At 34.2% G+C, this 17,902-nt stretch overlaps 3 protein-coding genes and 1 non-coding gene across 5 annotated transcripts; 2 read left to right on the top strand and 2 right to left on the bottom strand.

The window, feature by feature from the left end:
* Window positions 1-207: 207 nt before the first annotated feature.
* Window positions 208-3,766, bottom strand: RPL (POX (plant homeobox) family protein). The gene is made up of 4 exons (NM_120281.3): window positions 2,860-3,766; window positions 1,759-2,159; window positions 1,344-1,404; window positions 208-1,006 (listed from the first exon to the last, which is right to left on the bottom strand). The coding sequence occupies exons 1-4, from the start codon at window positions 3,577-3,579 to the stop codon at window positions 461-463; spliced, it is 1,728 nt and encodes a 575-aa protein (NP_195823.1). The 5' UTR covers window positions 3,580-3,766; the 3' UTR covers window positions 208-460.
* Window positions 3,767-9,369: 5,603 nt separating this feature from the next.
* Window positions 9,370-9,440, top strand: AT5G02025. The gene has a single exon. It is a non-coding gene; the product is annotated as a tRNA-Gly (tRNA).
* A 1,661-nt stretch (window positions 9,441-11,101) lies between these two features.
* On the top strand, window positions 11,102-13,455 carry SIS (E3 ubiquitin-protein ligase RLIM-like protein). 2 transcript variants are annotated; one of them, NM_120280.4, is made up of 6 exons: window positions 11,102-11,555; window positions 11,983-12,058; window positions 12,141-12,292; window positions 12,612-12,672; window positions 12,760-12,822; window positions 12,913-13,455. In NM_120280.4, the coding sequence occupies exons 1-5, from the start codon at window positions 11,412-11,414 to the stop codon at window positions 12,774-12,776; spliced, it is 450 nt and encodes a 149-aa protein (NP_195822.1). In that variant the 5' UTR covers window positions 11,102-11,411; the 3' UTR covers window positions 12,777-12,822; window positions 12,913-13,455. The 2 variants fall into 2 exon arrangements, with proteins under 2 accessions (NP_195822.1, NP_850752.1); NM_180421.1 differs by having other exon boundaries at window positions 11,210-11,555; window positions 12,141-12,672; window positions 12,913-13,251.
* ROPGEF7 (RHO guanyl-nucleotide exchange factor 7) lies at window positions 13,423-16,180 on the bottom strand. The gene is made up of 7 exons (NM_120279.3): window positions 15,633-16,180; window positions 15,383-15,499; window positions 15,139-15,293; window positions 14,983-15,057; window positions 14,592-14,888; window positions 14,164-14,505; window positions 13,423-14,081 (listed from the first exon to the last, which is right to left on the bottom strand). The coding sequence occupies exons 1-7, from the start codon at window positions 15,838-15,840 to the stop codon at window positions 13,635-13,637; spliced, it is 1,641 nt and encodes a 546-aa protein (NP_195821.1). The 5' UTR covers window positions 15,841-16,180; the 3' UTR covers window positions 13,423-13,634.
* Window positions 16,181-17,902: the final 1,722 nt, after the last annotated feature.

The raw sequence follows: 17,902 nt of genomic DNA, 5'->3' as shown, positions 1-17,902 counted from the left end.
TCAAAAAGATAACTCAAATAGTCTGAAATATTTCAAGGTTTAGGGTTTGAAAACATGTTGTTTAGTCAATGTTTACTATCAAGTAAAACAAGATAGTTCAAAATATAATATCAACGATCAATGATAAACATCTTAATCGCGTTCTTCAACGATAATTGTGACATACATAAAAAAAAAAAAAGCACCATGTTTTGAATCATGCCAAAATATTAAAACAATGATAGATGCCTTTTATATTTCACCAAGACATAGACAACTCTAAAGTCTAACCCATGTTTTTAACATTGGTTATTGAATCCAATTTCATTTCTTAAAAAGATAACATTTGTGAAAGTAAGCAAACAACAAAAAAAGAAGAAGAAACATTCTAATATACACATCATATGCATTTCAATTCCCCCATATCTTCTTATACATACCCAAACGTCAAACATATTTTTTCCTTTCCACACAAATAATCTCAACCTACAAAATCATGTAGAAACTGATGATTACTACCACCAATAAAATCTCTCCCAAACTGACGATTTTGCCCTTCATACCCACCACCACCATCGCCACTACCACCATCAAGCCCAAACCTCTGAGCAGTTGTCATCGGAAAAGGCTCCGGTAACCCAATCTGATGATGAAGCCCTAACGTCAAAGACACTCCTCCGTTTGTGCTGCTATTCATCACCGGCACATTCGACGACCCAATTCCATACGAGAAACCAACCGCACTACCGCCGCCGCTCCCACTGTTTACATAGCTGTTGTTGTTGTTTGTGCCATGAACGTCGTCGTTTCGTGCCCGTCTAGGCGGAGATGAGTTGTTAGGTCTTTGCTGTGCCGAGGACGAAGATGGGTTGTTGTTGCTGTTGTCAGGGAAGACGGTGGTGCTAGTACGTTCGTCTCTCCAAGAGGAAGAAGAAGATCTCTGAGATTGTCGAGTCTCCAGCATGTGAATCTCTTCCACCATCGGCTTCCAAACCCTAACTCTTGCGTTTATGAACCAATTCGATACCTAAAATAACATTTTACCATAATAAATTAATAACCCTCAAGCGATAGAAAATCCCTAAATTATTCATTATCACCAACGGATAAATTTTCAAAAACAAAAGTGTAACACTTATTCAAACCTAATAAACCAAATTATAACATAGTTACTATACTAATGATATATGTGAAAAGATTTAAAACATATAATTATTGTCCGACAACAGAAACTCATTTCATAAAAGCATATATTTATCTATGTGACTATGTGCATGCTTAATTAGCAAGAAATTTGTTAAATTGTGAACAAGAAAAGATGGAAAGAGAAAAAAGAAGAAGACTGAAGATATCAGAAGTGAAACCTGATTTCTGGAGAGACCTGTCTGCTTAGCCAGCATGAGTTTGTCTGTATCTGTTGGATAACTGCAACAAAAGACACAGACAACAACAATTTAATATATCATTGTATATACTAACATACACATATATATAGACACATAATTACGCTTGCAACACGACATCTCCAAGTTTGGGAAACAAACAAGCAGTCGACATGTCCCATCTAAAACATACTTCCAAGTAAAAATACACTTCGATACACACATATTTATTCACACTGACACACACATATAAAGCTATTGTTCACAAGCATATATATACAATTTGGTTCATGATCAATTAAACGTTTGCATTTAGTTTAATCAATTGTTGGAACCAAGTTCAAACTCGAATCCAACAACTTTCAAAAGCATTTATATGGCGAGAAGGGTTACTTACGGATGCAAGAAATGATCGAAGAGCCAAGCCCTTAGAACAGTAACAGCACGTTCGGGTAGGCCACGGTGCGGTCTCCAAACAGGAGCATGATGATCAGGAAATCCATGTCTTTGACCAGCAGAACATAAGCCTCTAGAACTATCACTTCCTCCAAATCTTAAAGAATCAGTCTTATTCTCAGAGTTCATCGGATGACCACATTGTTGTTGTTGTTGGATCTTGTTGTTGTGGCTGAATTGAAGCTGGTCCGTTATAGCATTCTTCAAACACTTGAAATGCTTAGACAATGCTTTCAAGGCTAAGTTAGCGTACGGAGCAGCGTGCCCGAGACCTGCAACGCATTCGAATGATCCCATCACAGCTTGTAGCTGCTCATAGTATTGCTTATACCTCTTGTAAACCTTCAAAACGTCACATGGAAATGTTTTTAGATTCCCCCACTTACATAATAAAATGGGTGATTATAAATTTATACATTATTTCCTCACTCAAAAAGTATGTTATATACCTCGGAATAAACTAATTAAAATCTTTAAGTCCCTAGCTTTAAGATCATATAATGCATATATTCCTTTCATAAAGAAGACGTTCTCTTTTTATCACTTAATGTTTATACCCCTAAGATTTGAAGAATCTAATTCACAAATTCAGATCAAGAGCTAAGGAAGCTCTATATAAAGTTACTTCCTCAAGATAATATTATCCTTACTTTAGTATAACCTTAAAATTCTATTAAAAATCAGCATGAAGATGGCAAGCTTGTAATTTATATAATGTATTAAAATGGACGCTATAACATCATCTATTCATGCAAAACGTAGGGAACATTAATTTAATTAACATATGGTATTATAATGAATTAAATAAAATATCATATAATTTTAAAATGGCTTTGAAGGAGTTTCATTTTCCAAGGAAGATCTTTTTAAGAGACATATCATTTAACACATTTTGTCTCCAATTCCAAAGGACACCGACCAAAAACTGTGAACATTTAACACAATAATTCACATACTTGTAAGAAAGTATAGACAATAATTAAAGAAAATTTACAGATTTCAATAATTTAAAGAGATTAGAATTGATCATGTTATTGTATACCTCGTCGAGCATGGAGATGAGTTTTGATTTTTTCTTTCCATTATCTCCTCCGCCGCCATCAGAAACACCGCAGAGATTCTCAACCGTCGGATCAAAAAGCAGAGAAGAATCATCGTCGTCGATGACTTTGTCGGTGTAAATCCCACGACCCACATTACAAAACTCATCAAGAAGCATCTGTGCTGGTTTCAAGAACCTTGATCCTTTAAGAATCGACGCGTAGCCCGTGAAAGGTCCGAGAGGACCAGAGCTTCTAGACGCGATGGTGACGGCGGCGGCGTTGGCTTCACCGGCAGATCTACAGAATCCGGAGTTAACAACACCGGGAACGACTAGATCGTAAGCGAGTCTAGGGTGAGAGGACAAAGATAGAGATAGAGGCTCGGGTTTGAAGACAAGAACGTCTCCGGAAGAAAGTCCGGCGTTAAAGGAATGATCTCCGGCGACGGCGACTGCGGTGGATGAAGAAGAAGAAGGGCCACCGAGAAATCCCATGAAATTACTGTAGCTAGGGTTAGATATGTGGTTGTTGTTGTTGTTGGAGTGAAAGCCACCGGCTGCGAGGAAATCGGAATCAGCGAGAGGAAAGACGCCACCTCCGCCGCCGGAGGAAGGAGGAGGAGGAGGGTGAAAGTGGAAGTGGGAATCGAGAGATGGAATACGAAGTTTGTCTCGCCGGCTTTGTTGAAGAACATGATAAGGCTCGTATGCATCAGCCATGGGAAAGGATGATGTCGATGAGATGCAGAAGAAGAAGAAGAAGAAGAAGAGAGAGAGAGAGTAACAGTGTAAGAGATAATGGCGAAACGAGAGGTTAAGAGAGAGAGAAGCTCTTTTGGTGTCTTTTTGAAGCACGATCAATATGTATATCAAATTTTTCTTTATATGACATATTTTGAAAACCTAAAATATAAAATATCTAATGTTTATAAGACTTGGAGGAATTTAGTATGAGCATTACAAATTTGGTCAAGATTCATCTTTTTGGTGTTTGTTACTAAAGCCAATTCAATGCTCTCTCATAGGTCATCCGTAGAATGGTGAATTAAGTTTAATGATTGCGTGGGATTTTAGTATTTTATATGGTTCTGTGAAATCGTGATTTAGTATTTACGTTATTACACGATTTCGTAAAACTGAAATTGAAAAGACATATTCTTTCTTGAATCATTTTTTCGTCTTAGCGTCCTACAATTTTTTTGTCATTTTTCACTACCTGTTTTGTAGTTTTCTCTTATTTTTGTTACATTTCGTTTTAGTCACACAACTGTTAAAAGTTAATCGTATATATACTGAAGTCCTAAAAATAAATCTCATTATTTTTTTTTAAAACGGGTATTTCAAACGATGGATACATAGTAACTCGATATACTTTCCTCATCATGCAAACAAATTCGATCTTTATAATATATATATATATATAAAATACTGATGAAAATCTTTAACAAAAAAAAATACTGATGAAAAGTGAAAAGTCCCGGGTTTGGTGGGAGAGGCTTTGGGGAATCAAGAGAAGGCGACCGGCTGTAACCGGTGACACTGGAACTGGTTCTTGTACAAAGTGTTCTGTGTCTCAGTCTTTCACATACGTACTGACATTTCTACAACTTTTAAGTCTTCTTTTTGTCGTTTTTCTTCTTTTCTTTTGCTGGAATAAATACCTTTTTACGCTTAAAATATTTAGTCACTCTATTTTTATTCGACAATCATACATTCACACTAATCTCCATAGTTGTAGGCTTGTAGCTATAGTACTAAAAGTAGGGATATCAAAATGGATAACCCAACTCTACTCAACTTATAATCAAATGAGTTTAAGAATAAATGAGTTATGGGTTGACCCAACTCATTTTGTTAAATGTGTTGGGTCAACCTATAACTCATTTAATTTAATGGTTTGAGATGTTAACCCATTTAAGTAATAATTTAATTAATTATTATTATAAAACAATAATAAATAATTATCATTATTAATTCATTATCATCAAACTTAAGATATTTACGGATTTTATTTTTTACAGGTTTACGTTTTAGGTACGGAAAATCACGGATTTACGTTTTGACAGGAAAATTATAGTTTTTTACGTTTTTGGCCGGAAAATGATGGGTTTACGTTTTTGGCTGGAAAATTTCGGGTTTAAGCTTTTCGGCGAAAAAATCTCGGATTTACGTTTTTGGCGGGAAAATCACGGATTTACGTTTTTGACGGAAAAATCATGGGTTTACGTTTTGGGCGAAAAAATAACGGATTTACGTTTTTGGCGGGAAAATCTCGGGTTTACGTTTTTGGCGGGAAAATCACGGGTTTACGTTTTTGGCGGGAAAATCACGGGTTTACATTTTTGGCGGGAAAATCACGGGTTTACGTTTTTGGTGGGAAAATTACGGGTTTACGTTTTTGGCGGGAAAATTAAGGGTTTACGTTTTTGGCGGGAAAATCACGGGTTTACGTTTTTGGCGAGAAAATCACGGGTTTATGTTTTTTGGTGGAAAAATTACGAATTTATTTTTTCTCAATTTCATCGCTTGTATATTTAAGAAATTTGGAAAAATATTAATTTTATTAAATTTGTTTAGATGTGTTGGTTAAACTTAAATTGGCATTGGTTTAGAGATTTTAGTTGGTTTAATTCAATTTTATAAAATTTGATGGGTTAATTGGGTAAACCATTGAAACCATTAACCATTACAACCCAACTCATTTTACTCATCAAACCAATTGACTCATTAACCCATTTGACTCATCAACTCATTTGAGTCAAAATTTTCAACTCATTAGGGTTCATGGGTTGAGTTGAGTTGAGTTGACCCATGAATTTTGACCTATTTTGACATCCCTAACTCAAAGCATGGATGGTATGGTATGACCCGTAAGATTATACATTGAGAACAATCAAATTCTGCAGTTCATATTATATAATTAGAGAAATCACAAAGATTTAAAAAGATGCCTAGATTAATTATGTTAACAAATTTATAGTCCATAAATTAATCAAAATTGTTGTGAATTGTGATCAACCATATTTTATTATAACTAGAACAATCACAATGATTAAAAAAGATGCATAGATTAATTATTGTATATAACATATTTATAGTCCCTAAATTAATCAAAATTGATGTGAATTCTTATCAACCATATATTTTATGTGTTGGATTACATACGTCTGTGAGAGTTATTTGTAATAATTTAAAAACCTAATAAATAATTTGTCACAAAAACAAAAGCGAATACCTTTGCAAAAAATATGTTATAAGATATGCCAGAATATGATTAAACCGGGAAAGTAATTTCGACTGTACTGTAATAATCGTGTTTGAAATAATCATTAGAGGATATTTCCGTTTGCATGGGAAATAATGGGACGTAAATCATTTGAAAAAATGTGTTTCGAATACTAAGCAATACTTTGCGTTACAATATTTTATATTATATAAAAGTATTTCCTCTTTTGGCTAAGATGGACCACAAAAATTGAAAAAGAACCAAGGCACTCCAATAAAGTATTACAGTAAATTAAAGTGCACGTAATTATTAGTTCTTCTCTTCTCTTCTTTTTTTTTTCTTTTTTCTTTTTACATTGCATCACGGGTAACCACACGAAAACATTTTTAAGCAATCGCTCCTTTTTCACCTTCTTGGCTGAACATAAAATAGTATATAACCCAAAAAAAAATTACATATATTTTTCATTATCTGCCTCTATAGATGTAATGCGCGCTTAGATTTGCGACTCTAATTTTAGTAAATTCATAATAATTGTATCATTTCAATTTTCTAGGTTTTTTTTCTTAAATGTTAGTATATTGCACAAAAATAACTTCATGGGGGAGCCCTAGTTACAAAAATAATGGGGATGGTTTGGAATTTTATTAAAACAACATGGATGTGTAAGGCTTGAAACCCAAGTGGTGAGAATTGTCTGGCTGATCGAGATTTTGCAGTGATAAGGGTTGTAGAAAGATTTTGTCATGTGATGTTGCTTTTTCATCCAAAGGCGAGTGTATGTATATTGAGTTAGAGGTGAGGATTAAAATGATGTTGAAGATAAGAAACCATCCCTTATTTATTTGTTGTGGGATATTCATAATATGCCCCCAAGTTCTCAAACGGCCTCGAGACAGCATTCTAATCCAAATAAGGATCCGTGTTTCAGAATCGTGCCAATCAACTTCATGAGGAAGAGGATGTTATAAGGAACAGAAGATAAAATATGTGAAAACGAATCAAGAACTTAATTTCATAAACGAATAAACGATGATCCGGTTTCTTGAGGTAGAAGTGTCCTCAAGAGAGGTAAACACTTGTTAAAGTGCTTGAAGGTCAAGAGTTTGTAGTCGCCCGAGCTCAATCGCGACTAACCTCACATTAACTTTGGTGTCTATGGCTAGTCCTGGTATTAGCAGACCACTTGAATTTAGTACCTAGCTAACGGACCTATTGCAAAACTCTGCAGATTTACCATTTTTCATTTTGCACTGAGGGAAGAGTCTGAGCATCGCTTCTCAACTTGCACAACTCCTCTTCATTTGGTCGTTTACTATTTTGTATCAACATTTTACCTATTTTGTATCGAAGTTCATAAAGGTTAAAATAATAATGCGAAAACTATTAATTGCTTGGTAGGTCATAGCTAAATAACATCCCAACCACAAGAACTATTGAAATTAACTTTTGGACGACAACATGCATAAATATATGTAAAAATGTTATACACGATAATACGAAAGTGTCACATCACGAATAAAAATCAATATACCAAGTAATTACTTTTTACTAAAAAAATAACTATAATCGGCACATGTTTTGAAAATTAAGGTCCATTGGACCAACTTCCTAATTGAATAATAAAGAAAAAACAATTACATTAGCATGATGTATTAATTATCCGTAACATAATATGATTTATGTTCAGCTACGTACAATAAATGAATCTTGTCATTCAACGATTTTATTTGGAACATTTGTTTTATTTATTTGGTTCAACCCTTAAAACTTTTTTGTAGTGTATATACATAAGGCACCTAGGTTTCGTTTTTGACCAAAATAAAATAAAATAAAAATAGATCTTTGAAGTTGATCTATAGGGACAGTACAAAATTTAGTAGTACGTAGCAGTTAATTAAAGTAACATTACAACTGCAAAGTACTCAAGTTCTGATAAATGCCCATTGGGATTCTCAGGTGACGTCGTCATGCTAACGTCGTTTAGATTATTAAAAATAAACATTCAAAAAGATTATTACGTTTGATGATTTTTCTCTGCACAAATCTTTTGCTTAGTGAGAATCCACCGAGTTTGCCGTCAGTTGATGTAACGGCGTTTCTCGTTCTTCACAAAACTCCGTACGTCTTCTTCAGAAACTGATATATATCTACTCATTTCCCATTCACTCGCGACTCACTTCCACGCGCTCCCATCAATTTTAATTAGGGATCCTAACTAAAGAAAAACTACACTCAATTGGAAACAATGATGATTTTTGTAATTATCATCGAGAACTGTATTACACGACCTAAACAAGAATTTAAATAGCAAAAATTAAAAAGGAGAATTATGGAAATAGAAACCATATTTCATGGTACCAATACTATATTTTGGCACATGGAAAGATAATTCCAACTCACTTCTTAAAGTATAAATCACATCAGTCATTCGATGCTTTTTTTCTTCTTCTTTTAAATTGAACCGATATATAGGATTTATTTGTGCTCTCGTAAATCAAATTAAGTAGTTTGCAATAAATTAGATTAAAAAATGGTCATATCATAACATAAATGACAAATCCACACCACATGTTGACGACTATATTATGTTATGTTCCATCAAATACAACTTAGCATCTAGGTGAAAAGCTAACAGAGATTTAGATTAAAATCTAGAAGAACAATTGTTCTTGTTACTTTAAAACATTGGCCAAAATTACTTCCAACCATAATTAGCTACATGTTTAACTAACTATACAGAAAACAAAACATGATTTAGCACACAACAAAAAGATAATGCATAATATGATTCACACAGAGATAAGGTTTAGACCCTAATTTTGATTGTATTACTCTTTTCTTTGGTGTAATACAAGAAAAACTATTTGGGTCTAAAGGGTTGTTATTATTTATTTCTCATAAAAACTAAAATGAAGAGAAGTAATTTGGTCATGTCATAAATGGAGTACATAAATAAAACTGACAACAAATACTATTTGGGATAATATTTTTCCATAAAATGGTTATTTCTCATTTTTTTTAAAAACAAAATATTTAGGGCCCATATTAGGGGGTAGTAGTACAGAGAATCAACTGTGATGACGTCACCTGTTAGGTTGCGTGACTCCTGGGCGCTGTTTCTGTATTACGCTATCTTCCCAATGCTCTCTCTTTTTTTTTTTCATCTACTGGTTTATATAATTCATGTTCTTGAAAGTTTCAATACTAGCTTTTAAAAATTTAGGCTTGATTTTACATGTTTGAGAAATTATTTAGTTCAGTAAGATAAACAGTAAACAATAGCACCAGTGGTCTAGTGGCATGATAGTACCCTGCCACGGTACATACCCGGGTTCAATTCCCGGCTGGTGCATATTCTTTTAATTTTATTTCAAAGATTAGAAAACGTTTTGGGCCGTTGGGTCTAAAAATAAGGAGCCCAATAGATTTTTATGGTTTGTGTGCAAAAGGAGCCCAATATAAATAAAATTATATTCTTCACGTTTTTTTGAATTGAAGATATCGCAATTTTTTTTTTGCTCATGTATAGATCCAAGATTTTAATTTAGCGGGACTCATAAGCACAATTAATCTCTACGAATGTTGTAGAAAATTGAAACGGTACCATCACTCGCCTCGAAATTTCTCCCATTGGGCTTTATTGCTCTGTAACCATTAAGATATTCGGTTCTGCATATTTTTTCCACGATATAGATTTTAATAATTCTCAAAATCTTGATGAATGAGATGGAGTGAATAAAAACTTGAGTCTAGTAAATTGAGCAACATTACAAATTTAGGATCACGAAAGATCCTTGTATTAGAATCTCGAGACGAGAATAAGGAAACGTGTCATAGTTAGCAGCTTAACCGACGTATCTTCCGCATCAAACCAAGTTCCCAAACAAATATGTTCACATTTTCATTACAATTAAAACCCTTTTAACAAAAAAACAAGTTTTTGATTGTTATTCAAAACTATGTGTCAAATCTAAATCTTAAATCATTTTTTCCAGTCCTCTAGTAGACCTAAGATCAAAACCTGAATTTTATGGAAAGGCGAGTAGAAGTGGAGATGATCGGCCCACTCCAGATTTTCAAACTAATCTTTCACATCTCGAAACCTTAAAAATATGATAACAAAATAAAGTTGGACAAAGAAAAGAAAAAAGTGTTTGGCATTTAATAAAACGTCTCATTCATTGCGAAGAGATTAGATAGTAGAGAGGTCAAATTCAATGTCGCAGCCGACAATAGATAAGAAGAGATAAGGTCTTCGTTATATTTTTTTGTTTGTTTTTTAACTGTCACGTGAAACTGATATCCACAAAGAGCGAATGAGAGACGTAGAAGAGTCAAAGATTAAAAACCCAACGAACTTTGACTCATCCTTTGAAGGTGTTCGTTAATTATCCATTTTTTGGTCTGACTCGTGGCATGTGGCAACTACCGACCTTAGATAAGCCTGGTCCTACTCTCGTATTCGATCACCACGTGTCGATCGGCTTATCCGACACCTCGAGTGGGAGTTGTATGTTAGTAACTAGATAACGGTCATAGGTACGATTATGACATTGACATGAAATCATATTCCAACTATCAACGTTAGTGTCCTTGTTTTTATCCCCTGTAATTCAGTCAATTAAGCCATCGTACCAGGTGAGTCTTTGATATTGTTGTTGTCTACGAAAAACCATTAGATGATCTCTAATTGATATTTGATTCAACCTATGGTAAAATTATCCCAAAACTCAAATATTACTTCAATTGATATCATCCCAAATATTACCTAGAGAGGATCAAGCTTTTTAATCGTCAATTTTGGTTATACAAAACGATAAAAAAAAAATTGTAAGCCAAAAATAAAAAGTAAAACGAAATTGTGAATTTTTAATAATTCTTTTGCATAATACACAAAAGAAAAAAAACTCATACTCCACATGTCAAGTGATGACACAATAAATGTCTAAATTTTTACAATCAAAAACAAAAAAATGTATAAAAAATTCGTGTAACCTTTTTTTTTTGTTGTCTAAAAAAATGACATGATTTTGGTAAATAGCCAACAAATTTGTAGTAGAGTAGTAAAGTTAGGTTTCATCATCCATCTCTATAAATTCTCAAGACCGACCTATACATTTTACTTCCCCTTTCCTCTCCCAAATATTTTCACAATTCTCTCTATAACTTCACCCTTCGTATAAACCGATACATACACCCACACCCACATATATATATATATATATCTCTCCGTATTTACACATACGTATATAGACACATACATCATACATATACGTATAATAGCTGAAAGAGTGTTTTTTTTTAGAGCGAGCGACGAATTCCAATGGAAGGAAGAAAGAAGAAAGCTTCGTCTTCCTCTCCTTGTTCTTCTTCCTCGTTAACCTCTGAGCTTTTTGGTTCCAGAGAAAACCCTTCTTCTCCTTCCTCTTCTGGTATTCTCGGATCCATTTTTCCTCCTCCTTCTAAGGTAATTAAAGCTTCGATCTTTTTCTTTCTTTTCTCGAATTCAATTTTGTTTTAACAATTTTCATAACCTCTGTTTCCATTTCGATTTCGATCGATTTTTAATTGGGATAAAAATTGGGATTTTTGAGGAATTAGGGTTTTCAAAACGAAACGATGATTAATCTGATTTGATTGTTGTTTTTCAATTTCGTGTTTCAGATTTTTGAATTGTTGTGAGTTTTGTTTGTTTTTTGGAAATAATGGATTTTTGAAAAAGGAGATTTTTAAATTATGGAAGACCCCACAAGCCCCAAATTAAAGAATAAGACCACTGAAGATGAAGGAGACTTTCATGATTCGTGTCTTGGAGAACAAGCTTCTCTTCGTTAAGAAGAATTTGATACTATTCTTCTCGATTTAGAAATTTCAGGGGTTTGTTCTTGTTTCAGGTTTTGGGAAGAGAATCTGTGCGACAAGAGACTGTGACTGGTGGTTGCTGGAACGAGAAAACCTCCAAGACTGGTGGTAATACTACATCATCTTTGATAACGAATGATTAGTCTTTGTTATGCATTTCTTCTTGTTGATATTTGAATTTTATTTGCAGGTAATGTTGATAGAAACAGGGAACAACAGGAGAATCATGGTTCAGGTTATCAGCAGGATCAGAGAGTACAACCCTGTCATCTGAGTTCTTCCATCTATTACGGTGGTCCTGATGTTTATTTCCAGCCTCAAAATTCCACCAGCAACTCTACGGTAATCATTAAGTCTAGAAACTTGGTATATGTAGCTACCTGATAGTCTTGTGGAGCTTTTGATGGTCTTAAAGGTTTTGAAACCAATGTTATTGTGCTTCTTCATCGACTATTGTCTCTAAAGAATCTGGCTGAAGAATCTGAAGACGAATTACTTAGGGAAATAGCTAGAAACTTTTATCTATAGCTGTTTTTTTTATAAAGTTAGTCTTGTGGAACTTTTGATGAGTTTTAAGGGTTTTAGAACCGAAGTTATCACGCTTGTTCATAGATTATTGTTTCTAAAGAATATTGTTTGGTTATGTTTTATCGTTTTGAAGAACAAGAAAGATGGAGGCGAAGATGATTCCGGAAGTGCCTCAAGAGGAAATTGGTGGCAAGGTATCCGATTCCCATCTTTTGATCATTTTGTTCTGCTTTGTGGAAAATCTTGTTCCATTTCTCTAACCGTTCTTGAAAACTTTCCAGGGTCTCTGTATTACTAAGTAGAGATCTTACTACTTAAGCAAATGTTATAACTACAAAATCAAGGTATAATGAACCCAAACATTCATTGAAATGATTCAAGTTCGGTTCTTAGACACGCAATACTGATTATGGTTTTGGTTTCGGATTTTGCAGGTACATAGGAACAAAAAAAGAATAGAGTAGCTGTGGATCCGTCGTTTTTAGTAACTTCTCATCTTATTATTACAAAAAGTATGGAAGAAGTTTGAATGTAGCTTAGCTGCAGAAAGCAGGGGAGTTGTTTTTGTCCCTTGTCGTGGTTTAGTGATTGACCCGACCGGTTCAGATTTAATTTTCCCTTAATTTTATAGTTAAACCGTTGATGGTTTTGTACAAACTCTTTAAAATTCCAGTTTCCACGCATATAAATAAATAAATAACCCTTCCTGTAATCCTGTTCTAGCTCTTTGAAACTCTTTGTTATGTTTGAATGTTCAAATCGGTCTGGTTATTATCGGTGTTGGGTTGTGAAAGGTTCCTTGTCTGGTTTATATGGGAATCTACTTTTGAGGAGAACAATGTTCAGATTCTGCCTTTTTGTCATAAGATGTGTCCTCCAAAGATTCCAAGGAGATTCTTTTTACATTTGTCCTAGTTCTTGATCTTTTCAACTTTCATCCTCTTTGTTAAACCTGGTTATAAAACTTGTCATAATGCACTTGTTAAACTTGTTTAATTGACTCATTTGTTGTTAATCTCAAAGTCAAAGCCCATCTTTCCAATTATTATTATACAAATCTAAACTACACACAAGAAAGAAAGAATAATAAACATTATAGAAGATACTGAAAGGAAAAGGGATCCAAAAACAGAGACTTTTCCAAGGTGTAGGTAATTCAAATCCCAGGATCAAGGTTCGATACATTCAACGACTCCTTCATGCATTTCTCCAGAGACAATCTCTCACTCGACGAAGAACGGCTCGATCTTTCTAAAGGAAGATTCTTCAGTCTTGGTTCGTTCTTTGTTACATAAGCTGTCAAAACCCTTTTAACACTGCTACTGTGAGGAATCTTGAACCGGGAGGGAGATGGTGGAACTGTAATTGATGATCGAAGCTCCTGTTTTGAAGGCGAGTAGCTCGGAGTTGTGTAGTTTGAAACCGGCACTGCAATGCTCTTAGGAGCGTCATTCCCGTTGTTGCCTAATGTTGTAGGAATCTGATCCGATGAATGTCTTGTAAGATCATCAACAAAGAGCAAATCATCGATGCGTGCAACAATGTTGAATGCTAAGCTCTCTAGAACTCTTGAATAGCTTTCCAGAATCGATTTCCCGATGTCCTAAAACAGAGAAAAAGGAAAACTGTTTAGAGCGGATTACAAGAAGAAAGAATGATTTGGGATTTGATTTCCATGTAGTAACCTTGTTGTATTGGATTTTGCTCATGTCTAGAGCGGTTTGAGGAAGACCTGGGAATCGTTGTTTTAAAGAAAGCAATAAACTTTCAGCTCGATCCGCCATTAGCTCTAGCTTATCTGCATCAACCATTAGTTCTTTCACCATTTCCCACGACGTTTTGGTATTAGTAGCTGGTTTGGAATTAGTTCTTTTGTGCCATAGATAGATCGATGACTCGACTCGGTTAGCTATCTCTATGGCTTGATGTTCAGAGGATAAGTCAAGGCAATCAAGAAGACATTCAGGTGAAAATTGATCCGATGAAATGTATCTGTAGATTAAGTCACCAAGGCAAGATCTCCCTTTCTGAAACATACCAAAAAAGTTGCAACTTTAAATTTCATATTAGAGTATGTTAGCAGTACATATGTATATATAGTTCGGTTTTTTACCCGCGGAAGAGATTCAAGGTATGATTCAGGGATTTCCATGTCAGCGAGTGTGATACTGTTGATGGCCATAGCAGCTTTTAATATCTGATTAGTACAGTCGCGTTTATGCTGCAACTGTTTTCTTGAGTTTTCTTGTAAACCTCCTGGTGAAACCCGTGGAACAGGAAGCCACCATTTGTCTTCTTGTCTCTGAAAAGATTTTCGGAAAGAAGATGATCCGTCCGCTGCTGATTCGTGTGCCATGATTCCTTGGTCAACATACCAAAACTCTGTCTCCTCAAAACTATCTAATATCTCCTGCAAAGATGGAAGATGAATAAGAATGAGACCTTTGCTGCTTAAAATACCTATAGAGAAACTGGGAAGACGAAAAGAGATCACTTGTTCTTACAAGAAGCATGTTATCTAGTTTCCTGAGAGCTGGGAGGTTAACATAAAGATCTGATCTTGGTCTGCAAGTCATTATCTACAACAATGGAAAAACAAAATATATGGGTCTATAATCGAAACAACAACAATGCAATCAATATCAATGCCTAATCTGTACCTCAAGTTTGGTTCCATCAGGAAATGTTTGCCAAGTAGGAGTCATCTCTACAATGTGATCACTGACACAGAGAAGCCATTCCATTTCTCTTCTCCACATCTCTTTCTTCTCTGTAGGCAGTGGTTCTAACCTCCATAGTTGTCCAAACAAGGTAGCTTCAAGCAAAACACAAAGTCGAGCCTATCAAAATATATTCAAAGAGTATAATCCACCAATTCATGTGAGTAATTCCAATTCCACATACCACAAAGATTAGTGATTGCGTTTGAGATAGCTAAAGCTGTACAGACACCATTTCCAGAACCTGACATATCTTCTCCAAGCAGCAGTTTCGAAAATCTTTCCTTCATCATCTCAACCTCTACATAGTCAAACCAGTGGCACAAAACAGCCTTAAACTCAGACAGAAAAATCCAAAGCTACGAACTTTAATAAATTGTCAGTGAGGAATAAAAGCAAACATTTGGTGTGCATTTGTATAAAAATTGACGAACCTGAAACTCTTGAATCCGAACGAATCTTCTTCTTCTCTCCATCGATGTTCTTCACAGACCAACGAGATGAAACCGGAGAAGCCGTGAAATCCTCCGTACAGCTAGGGCTTTGTTCTTCCTCCTCTTGTCTGGTTGTTTCCGAGCTGCAGCAACTGCTTTCTCTACCTTTCTCTTCCACTTCTGGCAAATTTTCCGACGAACCATCCATTATTACTACGCCTGAATCTCTCTTTCAAACACAGTCTTCGAGTTCTGAAACTTGCTCAAATACTCAAAAGGAGCCTTCTGTATCTCTCTCTGTGGATATTCTCGTGCTTGAATCGCATTACATTTATGAGAACCCTTATTGTTCGATCTGATTCTTGTGGAACATTTTCTCGGGGGAAAAAAGTATTTTCTGAGAAAAGAAGAGAAAATGCAGTGAGTGGGTCTGTGAGTGAAGAGGTTCTCTTGCTCTGTCTTCCTCGATCTCTCTGCATCTTCAACATAAGATTTAAAAACACCAACTTTATCTTCTCTCAGTAACCAGGTGATTATTTTAATCAACGGGTTTAATTCTAAACTAATCCAAATCAATGACGACAAGATTTAAATTTATACTATAGTTTACTAATTAACTGTTTCTTTTTCTATTATGGGAATCGTGTAATTGACGGATCCATCTACGATGAGATTTGATAACTATAAAATCATAAAATGACGTATTCAATAAGATTATATATTTTTTACAAATTACGTAACCATATTAAATTAGGAATTTGGAACTAAAGAAGTATAAAAATAAAAATAAAGTCGTATTCATCAAATGATATGCAAGTATGCAACGGTACAATACCTCTATAACAGTTTGTATTACTATTACTTATCCCATTTATTGTCTATTTTTACAACTTCCACAAGATATATTTGGTGTCAGTATTTTAAATTTTGTTCATTTATATTAACACACAACCTTGAAAATTCCTCTACTTTTTTTTACGGTTCAATATTACTATATACAATTTTTGTTTATATAGTGCAGCGGATCGGATCGAAGATAGTTTAAATTTCTAAAAAAGTTTACAAATTTCAAAAATGTTACTCCGTAAAGCATTCACTCCCTAACAATGAATGCGTCCTCTCTTCAAAGATAACACACACATTCAATACGTGAAGTGAAATTCAATAACTCAATAAGTATCAATAAAAATTTTCTTCTATGTTTTCATTTACATTTAACAAGTTTGATAAATGAATGGTATTAGCCGTATAGGCTTCCATAATGACCACAATTTGGTCCATTCTTAAGGATAAAGGTAGAAAGTGATGCTTTGTCTTTGGTTCTAACCCAACCCAAATCTCCAACGTTTTCCTTGTCTTTGCGTGTGTATTACGATCGAGTGGTCACAACACGATTTTTTAATATGAACTGTAGCTTCATAATTATCTTTATTTATCTCGAATTTCATAGATTTTTTTAAAAAAATTTACTTGTGAAAATAGTTTCAACCTATACTTTTTGCTTAGAAACTAGGAGAAGATTTTAACATTTTCAAAATCCCTAAACTTTTCTTCTTGATTGCATAATTTATACTATATGTTTGCCAAAAATTTCTCATTTTTCTTGTTTTTTCCAATTCTATAACTTCTTTTCAAATATATAAGATATAGCCATAGTTGAATTATGGAATTTTTCAAGTAACGTAATGTCGTGATTAAATAGGAATATGTAGATGTTGTCGAGCATTTCAAACAAAGATAATGTTTTGTCCTTTGTTCTCTATCAGTTGTCGTATTGCACGTCGTTGTTTCCCTTACAAAACAACCCTAAAAATAAGGTCAAAACTCAAAACTGTTCCACCTTTTGTATAACAAACGCAACACGATGACAAAAGTATCTATTTAATAATACTTGAACGACTTAAGTATCATGATTTTGTCATTGCGTCTATAATCATACCGAGAGTTTGAGTTTTACACAATACTAAAGTGATAGTTAATTAATCATATATAAAAGAATATTATCTACTCTACGTACTCATAATATTCTTACAAATATTTCATCAACTTTCAATTTCTCCTTACGCTATAATGCTATATCATTATTTTTAACAAGAACATTACTTTCAACTTACACTACCCAATATCCTTAATCAAAAAGTTCTCCAAAAAACATATCCCATTTCTTTGAGCTATATAAACCATGTTATTTTTATATTTATTTGTTTACTTCCCAACTGCACTACAAAAGTTTAGAGATTATGATAATTACAAAATAAGAACTATTGAAA

The sequence above is a fragment of the Arabidopsis thaliana genome, chromosome 5 (genome assembly GCF_000001735.4).
Source record: "Arabidopsis thaliana chromosome 5, partial sequence".
In the NCBI taxonomy this organism is placed as follows: domain Eukaryota; kingdom Viridiplantae; phylum Streptophyta; class Magnoliopsida; order Brassicales; family Brassicaceae; genus Arabidopsis; species Arabidopsis thaliana.
Note: the sequence above shows the minus strand (reverse complement) of the source record. Positions and strands in the feature narration are given on the sequence as shown.